Consider the following 24,477-nt stretch of genomic DNA (forward strand, 5'->3'; position numbering starts at 1 on the left):
CATTCACGAGTAGGTGCCCCGAGCGAGATACGATGAATGTTAATGAGGCGGTCGGTCAGCTGCTCGATCCTACCGAAGGAAAATAACGCACGAACAAATTAAATTTCAGGATACGTATGCGTCTCCCTGCAGAAGGGAGCCCCGCGATTGTCTCTCGCGTTCTTCTACCTTTCCCTCTATTCGTCCGTGTCGATCGTTCTGTTTGTCGTTCGTCGAGAATTCTACACCGTCTCCTACGATCGTGACATCGTTCGAATTTCTATCTCCGCGTGAAAACGCGCCGTTGGGGAATTCGAAGAGAAAAAAGTCGTGAAGGAATCCTCCTGAACGACTTGTTTCTCCTCCCACGCGTCCATCTTCCTTCCATGTTGGTTTCCTAACCTTCAAATTCGAGCAACATGGTCGGCGAGATGTTATCGGGAATCCTCGAATCGGGCCGTTCGAAAGGGAAAATTCGTAATGGAGACGTGCATACGTTCACGAGCAAAAGGGTCGCGCGAAGCAAAAGGTCGAACACGAACTCGATTGCCATCGGGGACAGATTCGAGTTGACTTTATACGTTGTATGGGCGTGCACGTTCGGTGTCCCGTCTCACCCCATGGGACATTGTTCGGCTCCCTTTGCGAAGGCGGCCGACCCACTGGGCCACGGCCGGAAGTACATTATTCACGCTCGATTTTTCGTCAGAGAATCATGCAAAAAATATATAAAAATTCGAAACGGATGTATGCGTCGCGAGAAAGCGCTACGGAGGCCACCATGGCCGCTGCCCAGAAGATAAAACGGCATGACAATGGCGTCGACCCATTGTGACCTTACGAAATTTTTGCCCTACGCGGGTTTTGTAGGAGAAGAATGCGCCCAGCACGATTTCGTCGAATTTCGACAAAAGAACCGGACACCAGGTATTCGGAAATCGCTAAAACCGAAATTCTATCGATAGATCGTGTTTCGGCGTTATTCGAATTCGAACCCTGCAAGATAGGATAAGAGGCTAGGTACGCCACTGTAGCGCAAAATTTATGACCACGATTTCTCGGCCAGGCTATTCGTCAGAGACGATCGCGAATCTCAATCCTGGCGTAGCGTCTTGACAGAGTACGTCGGAGAGGAAAGAAGACAGCCTACGAGCACAGTTCGTATTACAGAGACCCCGGCAAGATCTTCGCGTTTTGTCAACGGGAAAGGAACCGACCGAAGCAATTTGTCCTCCGTACGTGCGTTTCTTTATTATTCATCCCATGGAAACGTCCCGCGTTACCATTACGTTCGCCCGTTTATACGTTCTATCAAAGACAATCGGTTCAGTTTCCTCGAGCTCCTTCATTCTAGATCCCGCGATTGCTTTCCAAGTACACCAGCCGCGAATAATATTAACATTCGATAAAGCGAACCTTCTCGTTCCACCGTATTAGCAACCTGTTGACTTTCATATATCCTCGATCAGAGTCTCAAGTATTTATTCGCCTCTCTGGTCGTTAAATCTCAGTGGTTTACGCGTTCGATTATAAAATGCGTTTCATTCTCGTTAGCAATCGTGTCGGTGATATTTCTTTGCCCACGTAACGCGTAATAGAGACACACGGAACGAACGAAAGAGGCTGAACGAGACTTAAGCAACAAGATGTCACGAGCGATTCTGAACTTCCCCGCAATTAGCGATTGCATAAGCGATCGGTATTACGGCTCAGTCTGTCGATGCTTCTCTCTCGACCTTTGATCCCCACGACGTTGCACTGATTGACGTTGAAGCAACGTCGTGATCACCGCGCCTACCCGCGGAATCCCATCGATAAGACCTCGGCAGATCGAGACCGATCGCCGGTACCCTTGGACACGGGATCGCGGCATTTTGTTCCGCTAGCCTATTGTCATCGATCCCGGCCACGATCCTACGACCCACTTAACACGATCAATTACGCGTACGAGCAATCGGTCCTCGATCCGCGATCCTTGCCAGCAATTATAAACACGCTCGATTAAAACTCGACTCGTGACGCGGTCACGTTGCGTTCCTTTCGAGCCAGGTGCGTTCTGAAACGCAGGCACTCTAATCTGTATTCTCATGGAAAACCAACTGTTTCGTTTCCTCCGCGATTTACGAGCTTTCTATCCAACGTTCCCGATACCAGGATGAAGAACGCTAGGCGGACGATTAAAATGCGAGAGTAGACTTATCAGCTACTGGCAAATTCCGGCCGCATCGCCCGGTGGTCGGCAATTAACACCGAACGAAACACTAGCTTTTCCACGGTCCCGATTTCAAAAGGCTCTTTCCACATGTATTATGTATTTCGTTCGAATTTGTGTCCCGGTTCCGTGGAATCGTTCGAGGCACGAGGCTGGATATCGTTGCTCGTAAAAATAGTAACCGAGGGTAATTAGTGTCGATTGGAAGAGTTGCTACGTGTGGCCCCGCGATACGGATAACCCCTTTCCGTTGATTTAACCATTGGCCAGCGAACGGTTCCACTTTAGACCAATCAGCCAACCAACCGACTAAGGTTAATTAAACTCAATTAAAAGCGAAGCGATACCAACCGCCCTCGCGTTGCTTTTCCAAGCGAGCCGAGATTTTCTTTTCGAATCGTCGTCGTCGTGTTATTGGAGAACGCGGAATAATAACGATCCGTTCCTGGTTTTTCTTGCAGACGACGAACGTGGGCGGCAGCAGCGTAGTGGAAAAGCTATCGTTCTACAACCACACGGAATGCGAGTGTCGAGAGAGAACCGAATACGACACGAGCAACGAGAAACCCTCCGAACAGAGAGTCTACAGGCATCATCAGTCGTCCCCGCAACCTCAGAACATGAGAAGGGCACAGCCGAGAAAACCGTGAGTTCCCTCTTACATCTATGTACATATACCTGCATCGATCGCTATTATACCAGTTCATATGCTTTTCTCCACCCTTCGCTATTTCGATATCGGCTGTTATTGGCTCCACCAACGACTGATTTGTAATTTCCCATTGATTAGGTGCCGGTGTCCTTCGGAATTCACACCGAGGATGACGCCCGAAGGCGTCTGCCAGTGCACCTGCTTCGAAACTGACCAGAACTGCATCAAGATCAAGCGAGGAAAAGGATTCTTCTCTCTTCGCGATAGATTGTGAGTAACGTTTTTCAGCTACTTTTCTCGTAATAACGAGAGTATACGAGTTCATTACGTCGAATTACAGATGCATTCAAAATGAGGAGTGCGCGATGCCAATCTGCGAGTTTGGTGAATACATGGGGCGACGAGGCAAGTGTCCTCGGAAACAAGACAAATTCGATGCGATTGCCAATTATCACACGAACTTTAACCACCGATACAGAAGCTAGAGAAGCAGGAGAGAAAAGAGAGCAAGTGTTAATGAAGAAGAAACCGAGGAGGAAGAAGAAGAACGAACAAGTCAAAAGTGCGTGGAACGCGCGCGACGTACATGAAACGAACGGTGCCATCTTTTCCGAGTACCTTTGCGTAAGACTCGATATATGTATACATATGTAGCCCTCCAAGCAGTTATATATAAACGTACCCTGCTATTTTCGCCGTCAACCTTGTCACTATATTTTGTCCTTTTTTTCTATCGTTACAAATGGAGAAAAGTTCGAATCGGTGATTGCGTACAGTGATTAGACACATAACGAAGCGCTACTATAGTCGACCGTGATTATTCGTATCATATACGATCCGATATTAATCGCCCTTTGATTCTTCTCGAACAGCAAAGTTTGGATATTAGTAAAAATAGAAAAGCTTCTTGTGTAATCGGTTTACAATATAGTTCGTTATACTCGAATCTTGATCCAGACACTGTTCAAAGATCGAGGGGCACGAATACTTTGATTTTGTAAATTTCAAATAACCGATTTGTTCAGCTGTGGCTGAAATTTAGTAGATCTGATGAGAGAGAGAGAGAGAGAGAAAGAGAGAGAGAGAGAGAGACGCGATTGCTCCTTATAGCCAATAGCGCTAGCAGCGCCAGTTTTACGATTGGTGACAAAAGACTTGATTGTCATAGGACCACGAGCCTAGTCCGAGATCCTGTCCCTATTCTGTACCAGACGATTCTCTTTGAAAGTTCATTAGACTAAGCGATAGACTAACAAACAGTCGATCGGCTATGTAGAGAATATCGATGGTTGTATACCAAAGCGAAGAAACGGTGAACGCGAGAAGTAACTGCGCAGAGACCTAACATGAGTCCGTCAATGTACTCGTTGTTCTTATGTTCCCGCCGAGGACATTTAGAATTCGTGCCATAACGTGGCATCCTTGTTCCATTATGTCTATATGTATTTTATAAAAGAGCAAGTCGATACGACAGCAACAAAAAACGAATGGTACGAGCATACAACGAATATTTTCTCGATGGATCCACCGCAGGATCATCGTTAACCTATACAAACGACGGACCTTCGAAGTATACGAGAAGAAAAGGAGCAAAGTACGATTGACTCGATGTGTTATTCGAGCTGTGAACATTTCGTATCGCACCCCCTAAACGTGTTTTGTACGCTTTTATATGCATTATTATAATATGTACGTACGTAGTAGCCGACTTGATCGTGAAATCGATTTCATAGCCGATCTAGCATTTACGTGGCCATGGAAACATCATGTACAATCGGGTGTAGATTACCATTTCACTTGCACTCAATTTCACTCCTGAAACTTTTATGCGCGTCCATTATGAACTACGATCTGAATACGAATCTGAAATATGACGAAAACGTATTCATACAGATGGCATTCAGTTGCGCTATTGACTATTTAATCTTTTACGCTTGATCTGTGGTCGAATGTACACGATGAATCAAGACCGTCTTTTTCGATCTTTTTGTGTCGAATATTCTATCGTTAATAATCGCGAATATGTACAGAACGTCATTCGACATTCAGCTTACTATTGTACTCGCTACCACTTCTAGGCAATATACATATATAGACGTAGGCAACAAATTAAGCAGTACAGTTGTATAAAGAAATTCATGAGTATCATTTCAATAAAATTTCAATTTAACTTTAAGCAAATTTCGTGGAGTTTCATCTTATCCGGATCGATATTCGATGGCACTATATTCATCTTAATTACTAGGAACACTTTAATAACGTTTCAAATATACACCCGCGTGCGCGGAACAGTCGAATTATATTTTATATAAAAAATGGCGCGACAAGCTTCTAAAGGTTACACTATCGCCATCTAGTAGTCACGTTAGTAAATACAGTTTTTCTCCCGAGATATGGCATTAATATTCTAAACATATACATATGTTGTAAGAAATTGTTATACGTATTATTACTCATTTTACATTTCATTTTTTATGTTAATAAATCTTAGACTTATTACAATACCACTATTCCTTTCTACATACATATAGAAATATATATATACTTTTCGCTTAAAATAATCGTTGCCAGTCACAGGTGGCGATAAAACGAATTTGTCAGTTGTCAATGAGTTTTCGTACGTTTCGGACCGTGAAATATTAGAAGTATCAACTTTAATAATATATGAATGAAATATGAAATTTCTCATTTATATACGATAAATTTATTTGTAACTATTTTTGTGAATGATGTTTAAGTTTATCTGTCATGTGTAATGTAAATGAAACTGCAATGTACGACTATTGTCATGTAAAATAAATGCACAAACAAACGTGCCAAAATTTACTAAATTTTGTTATTTATAATTCGAAATACACAGAAAGTTCTACGAAACTTGCAAATTATGGAGACTGCTCAAACGTTGTACCTTAACCTCTTTGGTGAGGACAAAATTCACGTTTTGAAGGAAGTAAGTATACAATGATCAACAGAGTAAGAAATTATTTATTTGTTGAAAAATTAATCCGTATAATTTAGTTGTTGCACGCTTGCGTGGATGAAATATGTGGCAGACCAGGTCCAACCTATCATAAGTTCGTAAATAGCATGGATTGGAGTAAAGAAGAATACGAAGAAACATATAAATTAATATCTATGCTCCTGAGAAATCCAGCTTCGTTATATTTAACAGAAGAAAAGGTATGTTTAATATTCTCATGAAACAAATAAAACTTTCATATTAGTAAATATAATTCCCTTTAGATGCCACAAGAGTACCACGAATTACCTGAGCAAATTCAACAAAATATATTATCATGTTTGAAAGTGAGAAGACAACAATTAACAGATGCGTTGTTGATGGAATACTCTAAAGAAAAGCACGACACAGTAATTGACTTTGACTGGAGATTAAAGGTAAATTAATAAAAAAAATTGTTCAAGGTATATTGCTATTAATTGCATTATTCTTACAGCTTGTAATGGGGTCTAGCAAATTAGCTTCTTTAAGAGAGCCCCTTCTTCAGTTAGACCTCATTCTTGAAAGTAAGGACTCAAAACGTATTCTAGATTTGGAATTAAGCAAAGATGAATTGGACACGTTTATAAATACCATGGAAAATATAGTGCAATAACTCAGATGTAAACAAATTAATCAATAATAAAAGGATTTGTTACACTCAATGTATAATCGCAGTAAATTTCCAAGATCAAATAAGTACACGTGGTTTTACACTTGTTCCACAGTTTATTATAGGTTATAGATAAATGTAGAATAGTTTAATTACTATTATAACTGCTCATCGAAGATACTGAAGACTGTTGGTCTGTGTCCGAGGCACTATCGACTCAAAAATCTCATTTACAATTTTGTAGTTTCGACGCTCAAAATAAATAAACGAGGAGGCTTGCGTCGATGGTGCCTCAGCGTTAACGATTGATAATTCGAATGCACAGATCAGTCGGGTTCAAGGATTTTTTTTTTTATTTTTTTCCTTTTTTAAATAAAAAGTTCGCTCTCGTCGCCAAAACTTGCCTCGAAAAAATTTCGTTGTAAAGATCATTACGGACAATATATTTAATGAAAGGTTTACTATACAACTTTTAATTTTACCTCTTTCTCCTTACTCATTATGTATCGTTTAAAAATCAATGCCGGTCGCGGGCACAATGAACGCTCGCTCCATTAACACTTACATGTATTCTGAGATTTTGGAGCATTTACATATATGCGCTTTTCGTTTAACTTTACGATCTACGCTACGGTCTTAATAAAAAAAGCTGTCATAGGTAATTATTTACTCCTGAAGATCCGTAGAAACGAATCCGTTTTGAATGGTAATTGTGCATGTTTCGTAATTGTAATTAGGCGATATTTTAGTGATTATTATAAAATTACGAATAGGCTTCCTCGTAAGTATTCTCGTATGGAGAAGTAGCATTCCGAAGGACAAACGCCGAATTTACACAAACGCTTTCTCTATGTCTAGATTATATATCACTTACACTGTCTCGACGTACTGTATGTTTTCCTTATCTCGTGTGTTGAATTATACGTATGTACGCATTGGCGTGTAATGTCCTTACATGTGTGTAATTGTATCGAGTGCTCGCGCGTACCAAAGTCATACGTAGAAGTGTGCAGTTCCTCGTTACAACATAAAACTTCTCGATTGTACAATTATAAAGAAAAACAAGGACCGCGAAAGAAATACGAGCAAAATAATCGACTGTCCTTAAAATCGCGATGCGAGTGTTTCATTACTCGTGCGCTTTGACATATCTTTTAATAACTTTTTTCTTCTCGCTCTGCTTTCGTCCATCCTATCTCTCTTCCTTTTCTGTTCACACTCTGGCGAAGAGACATATCCCAAATTATTCTTTCCTATTTTCCTTGTTTCTTTCCTTGACACTCGATATTCATTCTCTCATTTTCTTCTTTCTAGCTCTCACGCTCTCTCACACATTCGAACACACACGCACACCTTGTTCTGTCAGTCTCTGATCTTCCCTTGTTTTTTCTTTTTTTTTCTTTTTTTTTTATTACAGCTTTCTTGTTCTTTATACTCTCTCGATATAGCAATACATATGTAGTTACGAGGGGTCGCGCCTCGATGAGTATTTTTTTGGAATTCGCGACAAACGAAGTTTTTGTTACCATTATTTACTTTTTTTTTTAATTCGAATGTTCGTTTTTATCGCTTGTCCGCCGCGCGATGGTCACATAATACGATTTATGTATAGCAACAATGACAGGTTCTAAATTTTTTACACAGCAGGGCCACTTGTTACGATGTTACAAATAAGCAGGGCCCACGGTTGAAAATATTTCAGTCGTGTCGAAAAAGAACAGTAAGAATTATCTGCTTCGATATACCATCCGCGAACGGCACTACACATTTTCGGAATCATTTTTTTTTTCTTTCTTTTTCTTTTTTTTTATCTGGCTCATCCTCGTAACCCCGTTCTCTTGGATGATACAACCGTTCACGTTTCGTGAACTTTCTCTTTCGCCCTGCCGTCAAATGCCATCTAATAATTATTAATAGGCCTACTATAAAGTCTATATGTTCTCGCGATGTCGCGGTCACATCCATTTTTTTGTTGCTCGTAACGAAAGAACGTTATTTTCTGTTTAGTTGCAGGAATGGTCCAAATATACATATCTATATAATATACTTTTTTGGTTTTAACGAGAGAAAAGAACTTTCTTCTTCCCAAAATACAATTCGGTTAGTGGTGTTTATTCGTTTATGTTGTTTTGGTAATGTGCTTCCGCGATAATTTCCTGTAAACAGCAAATAAATTACACGTTCGATAAGAATGTGCATACAAGCATTTGTCGACAAAAAGAACTTGTATACTCTACTTACGTTCGTATTACACTCGATGGTTGCTGCCGCAACAGCCTTATCGCTTATGTCCATCTCTTCGATAGCCTTTAACAAAAAAAAAGAAAAAAGAAAATGAGATAACTATTAATAGTTGTATCGTCGAACTACGTCGATATCTTACAAGTAAAGAATTAAACTATATTAAGATGCTAATCAGATGGCCCCTCGCACTTTATTCTTCTTTGGACATTAAACTGCGTTAATGGTCTCGGAATCGTTCGCGCTAACCCGCGCGAACGATCTGTTGGCGATCATCATATATTGCGTATTTACAACGTTTACTAAAGATAGGAGCGTATAGAGTACAAAATCGGGTTGACACGATATTACCTTAGCTACCGATGCGACATCCTCGGTAATGGCTGGGGCAGATGGTGGAGAAGCGGGTACCTCGCTTGGGACGGCTGGTGTAACCTTGATAGCGTCGGCTGAACTTTCTGTCGTACTGTCATGAGCCACGTTATTTTCTACTGGGGCCTCGGGTTCGGGAGTGCTCTGTAATGTATATATCTCCTTGTTAAAGGATTCGATCGGAGAAGTTGGACGTCCGCAACAAGTCCAAATCCCAACATGCTACGAGGATAAAAGACGTAAAGGTCGATTCTGTCGAGCCACTTGAGAAACGAACGATAAGGATTATTTTCCCATAGACAAGTAAATAGATACTCGACATGACTACCATAAGGACGACCACCATGTGGCGGGACAGAATCGCTCCTCATGCTTTTCGAACAGCGCAAAGAATTGGAAACCCTGCTGATAAACCCTCGAATAAGAAAACTCTGCATGCGCAATACAAGATGCTAACGACAAAACAGATGCAATTACGGAAAGAGCATATGATAGTATCGATGTCTAATAAATAAGTTCTATGCCATAATTAAGTTCTAAAAACCTCAGCTATTTACGTGTATACAATTAGTTTAATGTTTACGTCTATCAATGAGATTCACGCTAGAAATTCGTCTAAGTCGAGCGGCTATGTTATATTAGTGACAGCGTTCCGACGAAAAAGAAATTTTCTACGGAAACTGGACTCGACTAGTGCAGCGAATGTTTCTTGCTCGTTTATCTATGTGTCGAGCTACAAATGCTCTACTTTAGCGCCTCGATTCGAATAACAAGTCGTGTTAATATTGTCAAGAAAACCAAGAGGCAAACAACACAGGTGATGGCAGTAACGGTTGTTCTGGTAATGGTTGGTGGTGGAAGCGTCATAGGAGTTGTCAGCAACAGAGTAGACGTGTTGTTAATCACGTTCGACAGAACGAAGGATGCATTCGACGAGACCCTTTCTTTAAAAAAAAAAAAACGCTGGATCGTGTGTTAAGGACCAGAGACAGAAGAAAAAAGAGAGTGAGAGAGAGAAAGAGAGAAAAAGAAAGAAAAAAGAGAAAGAGAGAGAGAGAGAAAGGACATATACCATGAGGGAAGAATGTGTTTTGCGACACAATCGATTCTGTTTAGATTTTCTATTCCATATCGTGCATGGAGATACGCCGAGACAAGGATTCTGTCGATCGTTTAGATGAAATTCGTGCAAAAACCCACAGACGTCGATGTGCCAGTCTCGGTCTCATTCGATTACCCTTCGTCGAGAGAACGTCGTAAAGCGAAGGTGAGAAATTGAGATACCGAGGATGATGGTCGATTATCTGGGATTCGATGTGTGGAGGTTTGAACGAAGGTACAAAACGCGATATGTGTCGGGCGACAGAGCACTGGACAGAGCATCGGGAACATGGGGAAAACGGGAGAAAGTCGATATTTTCAGACTATATTCACAGAGACGATTGGTTTGTGCGGACCGTACGACGAGATACTTGGAACGAGGCGTCACCAAAGGTATTTGGCTGCCTGAATTCATGCCAGGAGGTTGTGTTACATGTTAGTCACCTGATGGATCTCCTGGATAGTAGTCGACGACGTGGCGTTGTTTGACAACTGACACGAAACCGAGCTCTCTTCCTGCTTCTCAGTCTCCGCCAGAGACTCTGCTAACCTCTCCTTTAATTCAATGTCGGACTCATTGTACGAATTGAGGCTTATCGACACCGATTCCATCTTGAACTCTCGATTGCTCTGGTCGTCGTACAACAGTGTTTGTGAGGAGTCTTTTGTGGATGTTGTTAGGCCAGACGTGATACTGACATTGGACAAAGGACTGGGGCTTCTAGGCGGTATCGGTAGTGTCTCTGTCGGGTTTCTTAAACTGGACGCGTTCTCGTCGGGAATTGGAAGCTCGCTATTCGTTTCGGACACATTGAGCGGACAAGAGAGCTCTTCCGGCGGTAAGGGATATTTGAAGGAATCTAACTGTTGGGTCGTATCCTCAAGGGCTGTGGGAAAATTGTCCGTGAGACCAGGAACGTCTTCCAGCCTGGACGAAGAGAGATTCGCTTGAGTTTCGTTCGCGAGATACGTGGTTTTCTCGCTAACAGGACAGGGCGGCAGACTGTCTGACGTTTTCAACGACGCGTCATCTGCCTGGGGAACGAGAATATCCGCGCTAGAACATTCGTTCGTCTGTTCCGGCAGTGAAAGAGGAGATCCGTCCACTTCTTGTGCGTGTTCTACGTCTAAAATCTGAGACTCTGTGTGAACAACGGGGGAAGGCACTGTGTTCGAATTGTCCGCCACGTTTACGGTTTCTAAATCAAATTTTTCCTGAGGACTAGGCACGGGTGATTCTGACAAAGGTGGAGGCGGCATAGGCATCGATTCCTCCTCGTTCCTAATCATCTCGGGTGTGTCTATCACTTTGTCGATAACGTTCTCGATCGTGGAATCGGTAATAGGCGTAACAGGATCGATCACCGCTTCGTTAGAAACAAATGGATCTTTCGATTCTTCCGGTACTTCGGAAATGAGAATTTCTTCCGTAGGTACGGCAACGTCGGGTTCCGTTTCCGTTTCCAATTTGTCGTCCGCTTCCGGAATGACTTGGACCGACTCGATATCTACCTTCGAATTATTCGCTACTTCTTCGACGGGCGTTTTCGTCACATCCTCGTCCTCCGGAATGACAACCGCTGGCTTTGCCTCTACTAAGATTTCTTCGGAAATCGGAACGGGACCTTCTTCGGATTCCACGATCGCATCAACGGTCAAAACTGGTGGATCGATAACGGCGGCTTCTTCCACTCGCTCGATATCTTCTTGAACAACTTCGTTCGGCTCGATAATCTCTTCGACTGGTTCTTCGACACGTTCCTTTATATTAACCGATTCCGGTACCTTTTCTTTCTCGCGTGCAACGAACTCCTCCTTCACTACGTTCTCTAGAACTACTTGCGACGTTTCGTTTTCGATCAACTCGCCGCCGTCGAGATTGCTAACTCTATCCGATAACTGCGAAGGTTGTTCGACCTGTATCTTTTGCGAAGGATTCGCGACATTTCCATCGACTTCGAGCTCGCAAGACTTTTCGACGTCGCTCCCCTCGGTAAGGGGAGTTGTCTCCCTTACACATTTTTGGTTGACATCGCTCTCAGATGATGATTGTTTCAGTTCGTTAACTGGAACGCTATGAAGACTTTTTGCATCATTCTCGAGAGACGGGAGAGCGTCGACCTCGGTAGTCTTATTGGCGTCACCGGCGCTAAGCGACTCTAAATTCTTGGTAACATCGTCCGGAGGATTAGGCGCGTCTGTATCTATCAGCGGCAGAGCTTCTACGCTCTCAGGGATAAGAGTCGATTTTGTTGGGGGTTCGTCGACAGAAGAAATGGGCGGTCGCATCTGGGGAGTCGCATCGAGAGATTCCGCGGCTGGTGTTGACGGGTCGTTACGTTCTGGGCAGAGGGAAGATAAGGCTGGTGGTGTAATTATATCCTTGTCAGCAGCCTCGGCAGGCAGCTTAAGGGCCTCCGCTAGCGCGGTCGCGGTCGCCGCGGCCTGCTGAGCCTGCTGCAAAGGCGACGTATCTATGGGGGTTGGTGGTGGACTGGACGGAGGCAAGGAAGGAATATCCTCACTGGTTTTCCTCTCAATGATAGACGGCGTAGCGACTGTCTGGACTCGGAATACGGAGACTTCTACCGGGTCCGCTATGAACTGACCACCGGCTGGACTGACCTCGACTACTTTTTTCTCGGCCTCCACTTTTTCGACCTCCTCTTTCTTTTCCTCGACAGGGACAAGAGTTGGGGCAGAGGGAGTGGGTTCCTCTGTCTTTTCCTCGGTAGGGCTACTAGCGGCCGATGCTGGGCTTTCTTCCTTCGCCTCGGTCGACGGTGCTGGTGCCGCTGCTACAGGGGCGGCTTCGTTCTCCGCTGTTGGACTACTTACTGCTGATTTTTCTTCAACCGGACTACCTGCCGTGGCTGATCCACTTTCCGCTTCTTCACCACCCTGCAACATTTTCGTAGAAATCGTTTATATAAAAAAAAAGAAAACGATACATCGAGTGAAAAGTGAACAATTTCAAGCGCGTTGATCAACGCAATCTTCACGGCGGGCTATACGATATTGTGTTGGAAAAAGAATGCCGGTTCATCGAAGCGCGATATTATTTTTTTTTTTCTTTCTTTTTTTTATTCATTGTGGAGGGTGACCAACTTAACAGTTGTCGCCCGTGCTCTCGAGGCTGGGGTATGCTCTCTAAGCAATTCGAATAGAAAGAAGGGTGAACAACCTAGCGACTCGTAGACAAGAGAAGTTCACAGAAGGGTGGATGTTCCCATAAGGGACGCGCACAGGGGTACAAAAATGAGCGAACCATAGGGTGCCGAGGTACGAACGTCATCCTTTCAGGGGTAGCCAATCGTGTCACTGTGTCAGCGAGCGCTCGTTACGAGCGAGACGTAATTGATTCTGATTTTATTAATAACGTGCTCCACTGTTGCTTCTAAAACGCGTATCTGGCATCCGAGTCGAGTTGTCGCTCGTAGAACGTGTCCTCCGAATTCCAAAGAAAGAAGACACTGTTACTCGAGGCCAATAGGTGTTATTCGTTCTTCGATATTCGTTCAACTAAGAAGTACGTAGACCTCGATTTCAGCCATCCTCGCGGCTTGACGCAAATAGAAAAAATATGAGTAGAACGAAATCAATTCTTGAAACCGAAGAGGGAAACAGAAACCGGACGTGCGGAACGCAACGCGTGCTTTATCGTCTGCAGACCTCGTATCGATCGGCTGGTTAAGTGAAACCCCTTCTCGCCGTTCCTCCCATGCTTTTTCGTAAAGGGTAAGCCTCTCGCTTAAAGAATTACAGCCCCTGAAGGGTTCTACACGAGGGCTTTCTAAAGCGGAGTGTTTTTTCTCAGACGGTTCCGATTCCCGTGTTTCGCCAGCACTGTGTACACAATTTTTTCAAGTAAAGAAATTTTCCACGTGAAACGATGCTCTCTACATTCTTCCGTACTATCTCGGAATATTTCGCCTCTAGCTAAAGACGAAGAAACGGACGTTTACCTGTCAGAGTCTCTCGACCTCGCGGTGAACGACTGACGAATCGAAAAGTCAAAGCACTCGCGAATTCGCGTTACAAATTTGGCTAAACTTCAGGGGAAACTAAGTAACAAAAGGACAAGCAGAAGTTTGGCCGTTGGCCAAGATCTTTCTTCAGGCCATTGTCCGTCCTGTGGGTCAACGGTAGAAAGGGACACCGCGGTAATAAACTTCCGATTACCTTCGGTTTCTTCTCGCGGCGAAATCGATCGGGCAAACGGTACCAAAACTCGCGTGTCTCTGCCGATGCATCATTGGCTGTCGACCAACTTTGATCACGAGTAGGTTATAAACAGTCGCAATAACTCTATAACGAAAGACGAGCGTTAGAGCAAGCAATCAAAGTCCGCGAACGCAGACGGAGGTAAAGGAAAATCTACGCACAATGTTCTCGTTACCTACTCTAAAAATATATTTACGCGAAGGTTGCAGATTTCGACACTTTGTTTGAATCCTCTCCAAGAGTACCCAATGAAATCTCAACTAAGAAAACCCAGCGAGTTCTCCAGAAAATGACGCAACCGGTATATCTCGATCGCGGGGTAAATATCGACTAAAATATCGCAATATGTAAACCTAATATCGTACAAAATTAATATTCGTCGTAATCGAGTTACGATAAAAATTAGGATAAGCTTCGACTACAAGTTTCTACTAAGAAGCCTCGCTCTTCTACTACACTTCGAGTCGTAAACGTATGTACGCCAGACATTGTGCTCGTTGATCCGTGCGAATTATCCTACCTCGATATCAGCTGTATAACAGCTGGTACGCGGGTCACATTAGAACCTATACTAGAATCAATTTCCTGTTCCGCAAAAAATATTACCTAGGGTGACGCGTGACACGGACACGTGCTACCCTCGTGCAACAACTGTCGGTTGGTCCACGTTACGGAGATCTGGCGAGCGCATAAATTTATGGGACGATAGCGATCAGATATGCAGCTTTTCATTCCTGAACGATATGAACCCGGCGCACATGGATGTAAACGCGATATCGCACGGCTATAGCGTGTATCTGTTTACGCTGTAACGACTAATTACTTCCTTCCCATTCGACGAATGTACGCTTTTCCTTTCCACGAGCAGTTTGACTCCTTTTTGCGTGCGAAAAGAAAAAATTAATGAAAATGTAACGAAGGAACGTGTCGTTAACGCGGCGGAAACGGTCTGTTATGAACACGAGCAGCAAGACTCAGACATTAAAGGATGAACAACGCGTTCCTAAAAAGATTGGTGATGCATCGTTTTCTCGCGAAACACTCTGCCGTTTCTCTATCGCTGATTACTCATTGTCCCGAGCTAAATGCGTATATCGTGTAACGTTCTCTCTCGTCCGCTCGTAGTAGGCAAACGCGTTTCATTCCTCCGTCTTTTTCCTCTTCTTTCTTTTCTTTTATTTTATTTTCTTCCTTTTTTTTTGCTATTTACCGACCTTCCCTAGAATTGAATTACGACAGCAGTATTTATCCGGTTCACCGGAGCGTATCCGACAGTAATATCGGTCTTGGCATGTAAACGGAGCCCGAGAGGAAAGATGCGTTTAATATCCGCATCGAGGCAAATCAACAAGGCTACACACGAAGACCTAATTATTAAGATAAGAAAGAGCTAAATATTAAGACAAGGCCTTACTAATTTGCGTACTTACGCTAGGTCACGACCAGAATTTCTGATTTTTAAGTATTCGAGCGAAACGTAAACATCGAGCGGGAGATACGATTTACGCTAAGAGAAACCTACGATGCGGACGATCGTTGATAACAGAAATATCGATCTTGCACGAAAGTCACGAAAAGCCTAAAGCAGCGTGTAAACGGCCTTCTAGCAAACACGTCTTGCGTGTGTCACGCTTCCAAATGGCGCGGCTTTCTGGTCTATTCCCGTCCGGCGTCCATGGAACGAAACGGGCCGAGCGATCGAATTTTCATGAACGCAACTTTCCGGCTCGGTCGAAAGTTCGATAAAGTTGACTAGCTATTAACGAATGATGAATCGCGAAAACGATTCAGGGACCGGCTTTGATCAGCGATCGGTCGTAAATTGAATTTGTGTCACACCGGCAACGCGATTAAATTTCGCGTCGAACACAGACTAATTCGACCAATATTAATTTTCATCTATTCGCCCAACGGTTCTGCGTGGATTAACCCAGCGCGTATCACGTTCATTTCGCTCGAGCACGGCTATAATTCGATACGCGAAACCTTAAAACGCGTTCACCCACGTGGAATGCGAGAGGTAAACGAAAGTCTCGCCGAGTATGATCTTTTCACGCTATTTTCGTTCGAGGCGTTGGTCGACGTTGGGCGTTCTTCTTGAGCTTCGTGAGCCGAGAAAACATTTTGCAAGCTTTCACCGCGTTCGACTCGAGCCTCTCTCGCGGATGACTATTTTTGCATAGCGCGTACCGACAGCCCGGCGCGACGTCGCCGCCACACCGTTTATCGGTGTCGATTTACCTTTCTTTCCGCTGCATGTTCCAACGCATTGAACAATGGACTATTACGTAAAAAGAGTATCGACCAACGAGAGCCTACCGCGGCGCGACGCGACGCGGCAGACATAAATAAAATATTAAGTATTCAGGTGAAACGAGTCCTCCGCCACTCGTTCCTCTCTTCGGCCGATAACCCGGCGAACAATGCGAAATTAACCACGGACTTCGAACGGATATGACAACCATTAATCCCTGCGAACGAAGCCATCTGGGAACGGTTAATCTGCACCGGAAACGCACTCGTTCTGTTTCGGTATCGCGCAACCGGAAGTAGCCCGAGATCGAAGGAAATGTTCGATGGGCTAGTTCCTGCTGGCTATTGCCATTTCTTTCTCTTTATACGACAAAATCAAAGCTCGACGAGGGTTGAATAGATACGCGAAGAAACGCAAACGCTTTCCGTGTCGTACCGCGGAAGGTTCGGCCTCCTCGACTTCCGTTGGGACCGCAGCGACGCCCAAAAGTGGAACGTAAGACAAAACTCTTCTGGCTCCTCGAGCGAAAGCACCTGCCACCCGATATACACCACTGCCCACACTTCGCCCCGCCTTCGTGATAGACTCCATCCTTGCAAAATTTCCAGCACTTTCCGGGAAACCAGTCCTTGAAAAAGTATTGCGTAGGTAGTAACGAATCCACGATCGAAATTCTCGCGAACGACCAAGACGCGTGTCGAAACTTCGATAGAAATTGCGTTAAGTTTAATTTTGTTTTAATTAAACGCGATAAATATTCAACTATTTCGGTCTGTATATATAGAAAGCTACCCAAAACGCTTTAATTTCCACGCAACTTTACACTCGTCTATTAGTAGATATGAATTGCCAGAGACGCAACTGATACTCCAGAAAAAAATGCGTGCACTCGATGCAAGCAACATGGCAGACAATGCCGACTACGTCTCAATCTGTGAATGCGTGAAGTGACTCACTGTTGGTCATGCTTTTTCGCACAGCTTACAACAATTTGCGATGTTCTACCTCTACTACTTGAAAAATTAGTCGAACGCGATCTTGGTCATCCGGAAAATTCGTGAAGCAACGTCGAAGATACCTCTGCGTGACACACGCACGCGCACGCACGATCAGCGACGAACGATCAGAGAGAAAGATCCGTACCAACTGTTCGCCGTTGGCGAACTACTCGGGCCAGCCTGCGAGTTCCCGCTGGTTTATATAGAGTCCAACAGAGGATCGTCCCACGTCTCGGAGAGAGAAGAGAGGAGTGTTACTGATACACACGTGGACACCCGGGGAGAGAAGAGGGACATATCTAGCCGGGCTAAGGAAAAGCATAGGAAGAGCACAAGTAACCGGCGTCTAATTTACTAAATCCAAACGAGCAAAACGAATTCCTATCAAAAGTGTTCGCCACGGGCGAAATAAAGCCTATTTTTTTTTTTTAAATCGACCGCCCTTCGGCGATGAGACTCGCGTGTCACGGTAGTTCGCGATCTGGAACGTGGTGATTTGAAAAGGCAGAGCGGCGAAGAAAACCGACTTTACGCCAGTTGAGAGATAATCACGAAAATTCCTGCAAAGAGGACAAGAGGAAAGTTGACCCACGTTTTATAAGAGTGTACGTATAAGCCCTCTTGACAGAGAGAAAGAAGGAGTGGGAGCGGAAGAGTTACAATGAAGCAGGAGAGGGAGTGGAAACCCGTCATGCACCACCTACGCGAGGACGGCGAAACCAGGAAGAGAAAGAGATGCACGAACTGTATACACCAGAAACGAAGAAAGCTGACGAGAGGAAGAGGAAGAGAAGGAAAAAGAGTGAAAGAGGAAAAATTGCGCGGATTATGGACAGGGAGGCTGTGACGCTCTGTACCTTCGGCGAGTCTCTTCTGTAGCGTTTTACCTAGGCGAAAGAAGCAAAGAAAAGGCAAGGGAATAAAGAGACGGTGGCACGCTGCATGTGCGAGCAAGCAAAGAAAACGCAGGCGAGTAACGAAGAGGCGAAAGATTCCAGTTTGATTCGTTAGATGAGAACGCGTGACGAGAAATCAGCACGAGTCTGAGAAGAAACAAAAATTCACGCCGCAAAACCACCGCGCATTTCTATTCTTAGATGATCGAAAGAGAAAGGAGCCGAGAGAGGAGCGGAACAGGAGCGAGAGAAGGGAAAAGGGAAGCAAATGGAGACGGGAAAGGCCGGTGTTAACAAGACAGAAGGGATACCACGACACCGTACGGTGAGTACGAGGGGTTATTCAGCGTGAATAGCGGCGAGAATTTTTGAGTCGGTTCCAAATTTCTAATGCTGCATGTATGACCTTTAGGCCGCGTTCGTCATGGTGTGAGTCAATTGGATTTTCGAGCTCGAATTAGCCCCGGCGCTATTCATCCGATTATGCTCATCGCTTCAACGCATTTTTCTTTAAAACGCGATATTTTTTACGCGATTGTATACTGCGAATCCTATCAATTGGATCTAGATCGCGATGCAATAACAGATTCGATAAGATTAAGGTAGCGATAACTTTTAATTTCAACGCGTACATAATCTCCGATAGCGATTTTCGAAGTCTTCGCGTATTATATCGAGCAGAGAAAGCCGGAATCGTTTTCGATAAGGGAAGGTTCTAAAGCTGATCGTTGGTGGCAGCATCGGCCGTGAAGCCAGCGTAGAATTATTCTTGTAGCAGGCAAGAAAGGAGGTAGGTTACCAACCGAGAGTTCTCGACGAGAAGCTTCGACCGAACACAGATGGAGACGTTCTTTCGCCAAGGGTGGAAACTGAGTTCTCGTTTACGACCAACGTATTAATTGACGTTAACGATGAAAAATATCGGTGCTGACTATACCGACTCTTCCGAGATCTCTTTTTTCGAAACGGCCAAAGAACGCTTACTTTTATGCATTTTCAACGTTACAACTCCGACAAAATAACGAAACGTGACGGTCTTCAAAGCTGTTTCGCTTTGATATTGTAACGAATCGTCCACGATCATTTTTGTCAAGGGTAGGACGCAACAAGGCGATAAATTTCGTTCAAGGGAAATGCAACGACACTAGGCGACAAATATGTCGATTCCATGAACGGTATCAGCCTATAAATCACTATTATCGGCGTTCGAAATCGACATTTTCCGTATTTCTCTTACATTCTCGTTACTACGCTCCAACTCTGTTCATCATCGCACGCCGGCCGATGGTGTTAAAATTTCGCGATTTATAAATCAAAGTTTATCACTATTGGAAAAGACCAGGAAACAACGAGAAGCGTCTCACGAGAGCTATTGGCATTCAACCGACGAGTGGCGCTGCTCGAGAAGGCGCGAAAAATATTCGTTGCTCGTAAAGAGAATCGCGTGCATGTACCAAGAGCCGTAAGGAGCGGCAAACAAGTGTGGCACGGCGAGTTTACGCGAATCCCGTCAAAACAACGGTATCGTTTTAAAAGCGTTGGTTCGCTTCGGTTCCTGGAGGGAAGCCCCGTTGTTTCGTGCAACAGGAACAGAACGACGTCAACGCGATCGAGACAGCGACGGCCTCAACGCACGCTCTGAGAAGCACGCACGAGCTCTCGTACGCTCTCTTCACCCTTTGAAGAGGGTCGCGAAGCGCAACACGACCAGGATGCTACGTAGAGAGAGGTGGATATCGATTTTATCATTCGTGTACGCGGATTCAACCGCACGAAAGCCAGAAAATAAACTGGCATGGGGAGTGACCAATGATAATCATCGATCGTACAAAAGCAACTTTTTTCGTTTTGTATTGCGCATTGATTTCATACTAGTTACTGTAGTATAACGTCGAAGACAAACCACACAAAACTGTTCTATCTCGAAACACCCAGAGGGTGCTCGATCGAGAGGGAAACGATCGATCGATGGAAACGGACGGTAGATCGTATCGGTCTAAGGACGTAACGCATGGAATCTCAGTTACGACCAGCTTCCCGGAAATGTCATGGGTCGTGCATAATTGAAAACCGTTGCTACGCGGTTGACGAATCTCTCGATGATACGGTAACTACGGTAAACTACTCGATCTCCGATAAATATTTAAACACCTATTCATGGCTCGACTTCTCCCGAGAGCGTTGCATAGCTGGTTCGATCCAACCGAAGAAGAGGAAGTATATGCCTTTCGTTAACCCAATTGCGCGAACATAAATTAACACGCAATCGAGAATTCGATCTGCGACTTGATCGTGTCGACTACGCGCTAAACGGATTATTTTTCCTTCACATGACCGACAAAGATCGCGTGTACTTACGTTGCCTTGTAAGCTGTTTTCGCGATTGCATCGATCAACGATGAAACCTGAACGGGATGAAGGTGAAAACGCGTTTATCTTGCGATCACGATGGACTATTGTCGTTTCAGACAGGTGTCAGCTTCGCCAGAGAACACGCAAGAATTCCATCGCAGGCGAATGATTTACGACCGCGAATTCGCGGAAATCCCCTTTCTTCCGTTGCTTTGGTATGCGAACACATTTGGAATATTTCGCATATCAGTAAGGGGCTTTCCTGTTAGAAATTTCGCTCGACGCTGATCGCAGTCTCTTCGAAATTATTTGAGCATGAAACGAAAATTGAAAAACTTAAACAACATCGGTATGGACAAGCAAGCACGAGGACCATGACTATTGCAGTTTCGTTAGAAGACATTCGTATGTTTCGCTGAGTAAAAGACATTAACGATGCAGCTTCACTGCATTAATTCGCGATAAATTTAATTTCCTACGATCTCGAGAATAAGAATCACCGATGATCTCTAAAGGCGAGACGATACTCCACAGAATTATCGCTTACTCGAATCATCGATGGCTGAGAAATTATTTCCTACACAAAGCGAAGGAGACTGCACTCGCGGGTCGGAAGCGAAAAAAGCTAGCCGCGATGGAAATAAAAAGGGTGCAAAGATAATGGATGGAAAAACTCGTTATTGGGTGTCTTCTCGTCGCAAAATGTACGGTCGCATCCTGTGGTTTCAAGACCCGGCTACCAACGACCGCAGACGAGAAATTTCACTTGGGAAATCACGCGATGCTATTTGCTACAGCCGATCTTAATTAAGAAGCAGACTTTTTAACAAAATAAAATGATCTATCCGTTCGTCTCTCGCGATTAATGACACACGATCGACGAATAGTAAACACTGAAATCATTTATACCTCGCGCACCAAATTATCGCGCGTACGCGTTGTCGTTTAAATAAATACGTTTCGATTAATTTTCAAACGGACGAAATACGACTAGTGTTTGAACGAAACGTTCGACTGTACTTTATAGTATAGCAGGGGAATGGAAGTTGGCAAGGCAACCACTTCCTTCCCTTTATCCTGGCGCTTATTCGATTTTCTCCTTCGAGGATCTGGAATTCAGCTATCAATAAAACACGCGCTTTCGTTCGGGCTTTCTCTGATCGTTCCAAAATCCGACCCGTCTTAGCCGTTTATATCGAGAGCTTTCCGAAAATCCGACTACCCACTTCGCTTCCGCCTCTTCCAATTTTACAAGATGTTACAAAATCTTTATTCCGTACAGAGTAACGGAATAAACGGACTTGGATATTAAAATGGTAAAATGCGTTTAACATTTTCGTGCTTTGGTGTTCTGCCAAAAATGACGGAAAGCGTGACGAACGTGGATACGGGTGGAACAGACAAAATTTCAATAAGGTATAATTAATTCTAATTAAAGTGGCAATTATCCGGACGCGGCGAAAGTTTCTTGTTCGTGTGCGAGAGCGGCACGAGTCTTTTGCCGGCAAGCCTGCTGAATGCGAAAAGCCCTGGTAGCCCCGTCGGTCGGCATGGCAACAGCTCCGCGCGTCCCGGCGTCGGGACGCTCGATACTAGACGACGACGATGACGACGCCCAAATCCGAAGGGGCGGAGAGGAACACCGGGCCACCGGCAACTCGTACAAATTCCACGCGATTCAGAATTTCCGATCGCGATTTACGCCGGATCGATCCGCGGATTTGACCGCGGCAACACGACGCTAATTCTGCAAATTCAGACGAACTTGGTCCACGTGAAAAACCGTGAATCGTCTGTGAGCCATAACTTTCGATCCTTCCGACAGATCCGTGGCAACAAGTCGCTGCGTCCTTGCTCCGCTTCGACTATCGGAGTGGTCTCGCTTATTGTCGAAAGGGAGAATCAATTGGAAGAGCAGAAGAAATGCGATGAATCTTGGGGGGAGCTAACGATTTTGCGGATTCTTTTTTCTCGCACAGCGACGACGCTTGCTCTTGTTCGATATATTTAGATTCATTTTTATCGCTGTCTCTCGATTCGCATTTTAACATGTTCGAATGCAAAGTGTGTCAGGTCTGATATCGAGACTTATAAATAAAGAAGCGGAAAGCCAACGACGAAAGGTCGTATTTGCCGCTCGTATTTTTAATACAATGGCATCTCGATGACGTCAAGTGATAACGAGGTTGAGATCTGTGCGCCGGAGGTCTTTCAACCGACACACTTTGGCAACTCGAACCAGCAACGGTGACACGGTGTGATAGAAAAAGAGAGAGGGTACGTAATTCGAATATGGAACTGGCGTATCGGTGATCGCGGAACAACTCTACCGCATTTAGGAAATTAATTTTCTGCCGGTGTGCACGAGCGTACTGCGTTTATTTCCTCGTTTCATCCCTTTCGCGGCGTATTACCGGGTAAATTGAAGTGGACGAGAGGGTAAAATATCCAACCTCTTTCATAAAAATATGAGTTTTCCGGCCTATACGGTGCAACGTGCCACGCGCTAGTCTCGCCACTTTTTTTAGTTTCTTGCCGGGGGAAGTACTTGATTACCTTCGGCGGAGTAGCAAGCTTCTGCTTGCTCCGTCAGCTGCCTTCAATCGTTTCTTTTGCATTATGACCTTTCAGGAAGGAAGAGCTCCATTTCGTAGCAGAAGAACAAAATGGGTTGAGTTCAATCATAAGAAAGCCGGGTAGTAAGAGGAAAGAATCATGAAAAATTCGACGCATATTGCTTCCTTCAAAATTACCGGGCGTCATCTATTCGTTAACGCGTCGGTTTATCGGTTAATAAGTAAAGCTCGTTTCTTCGCCACTTCGAGGAGTACCGAATTATCCAAGTTGACTCTCCAAGAAATTTTCCACGGCGAGTCACCGATATCGTTATCGATCACGGCACTTCACAGACAAGAAGAAAACTGTGAGTGCCAATATTTGTGAGACTTACCTCGAGATTACAGGCGAAGAACGTCACTATATTGGGACAACCCCCCTTCCTCATCGATTAAACGATGCCGAATATATTGCATACGGCACAATATCCGAACCACCTGCAGCATATCACGGGCCTTTGGGACGCACCGTAGAATCAGATTTATCGAAGAAAAGAGATCAAATTTTACATCGCCACTTTTGTGAGTTCTATTTGTTTATTTCCTTATCTAACCAAAAGCGACTCGGCGCAAGAGGTTCGTCAATCCGCAAACGGAAAAATCTACGAATCGATATTGACGAAACGAAGAATGGAAAAAAACGGTTCAGCGACAGCGACTGCCGCTTCGAGTAATCCGTTTAAGCCAAACAGCTTCCCGATGCTACTAGCTAGATATATTCAAGAGGAGAACGTTCAACAGTTTTGGCCACTTGCCAATGGTCGGCTCTGAGGTTGATTAGTTTGTAATTGCGCATTGTTTTCCGTTTCCCTGTCAGCGAAGTAAGACATCACGCGAGACAGACAAGAACAGCAGAGGTCCGTTGAACACGATCAACCTAAATACATAGAGTCGAGTATCGTGCTGAGATTCAATTTATGCCGTTTAATCGTGCGAGACAGTGTCCCGTTTAGGTTGAAACAACGAGAAG

The 24,477-nt window shown here is 44.4% G+C and overlaps 3 protein-coding genes across 13 annotated transcripts in view; 2 read left to right on the plus strand and 1 right to left on the minus strand.

The window, feature by feature from the left end:
* LOC117212363 overlaps window positions 1–5,020 on the plus strand; it is a 59,786-nt gene extending 54,766 nt beyond the window's left edge. The window contains exons 4-6 of the mRNA XM_033457140.1: window positions 2,653–2,837; window positions 2,982–3,113; window positions 3,184–5,020. Coding sequence (XP_033313031.1) covers window positions 2,653–2,837; window positions 2,982–3,113; window positions 3,184–3,328 — 462 coding nt within the window. The 3' untranslated portion in view covers window positions 3,329–5,020. The remainder of the gene's footprint in view (window positions 1–2,652; window positions 2,838–2,981; window positions 3,114–3,183) is intronic.
* A 380-nt stretch (window positions 5,021–5,400) lies between these two features.
* On the plus strand, window positions 5,401–6,506 carry LOC117212370 (COMM domain-containing protein 8-like). Its single transcript, XM_033457156.1, has 4 exons — window positions 5,401–5,793; window positions 5,862–6,023; window positions 6,087–6,239; window positions 6,299–6,506. The coding sequence occupies exons 1-4, from the start codon at window positions 5,728–5,730 to the stop codon at window positions 6,455–6,457; spliced, it is 540 nt and encodes a 179-aa protein (XP_033313047.1). The 5' UTR covers window positions 5,401–5,727; the 3' UTR covers window positions 6,458–6,506.
* A 303-nt stretch (window positions 6,507–6,809) lies between these two features.
* Window positions 6,810–24,477, minus strand: part of LOC117212360 (A-kinase anchor protein 200-like) — a 61,577-nt gene continuing 43,909 nt past the window's right edge. For 9 of the 11 annotated variants that reach the window (XM_033457132.1, XM_033457129.1, XM_033457130.1 and 6 more), the window contains 4 exons: window positions 10,613–13,069; window positions 9,047–9,211; window positions 8,696–8,761; window positions 6,810–8,610 (listed from right to left, as the gene is read on the minus strand). In XM_033457132.1, the coding sequence (XP_033313023.1) occupies window positions 8,566–8,610; window positions 8,696–8,761; window positions 9,047–9,211; window positions 10,613–13,069 (2,733 nt within the window). In that variant the 3' untranslated portion in view covers window positions 6,810–8,565. Of the gene's footprint in view, window positions 8,611–8,695; window positions 8,762–9,046; window positions 9,212–10,612; window positions 13,070–17,081; window positions 17,275–17,724; window positions 17,877–24,477 lie in introns of those variants that run through there. The other 2 variants (XM_033457138.1, XM_033457137.1) reach the window with 2 other exon arrangements.

Source organism: Bombus bifarius, unplaced genomic scaffold (genome assembly GCF_011952205.1).
Source record: "Bombus bifarius isolate JDL3187 unplaced genomic scaffold, Bbif_JDL3187 scf7180000008288, whole genome shotgun sequence".
Classification (NCBI taxonomy): Eukaryota; Metazoa; Arthropoda; class Insecta; order Hymenoptera; family Apidae; genus Bombus; species Bombus bifarius.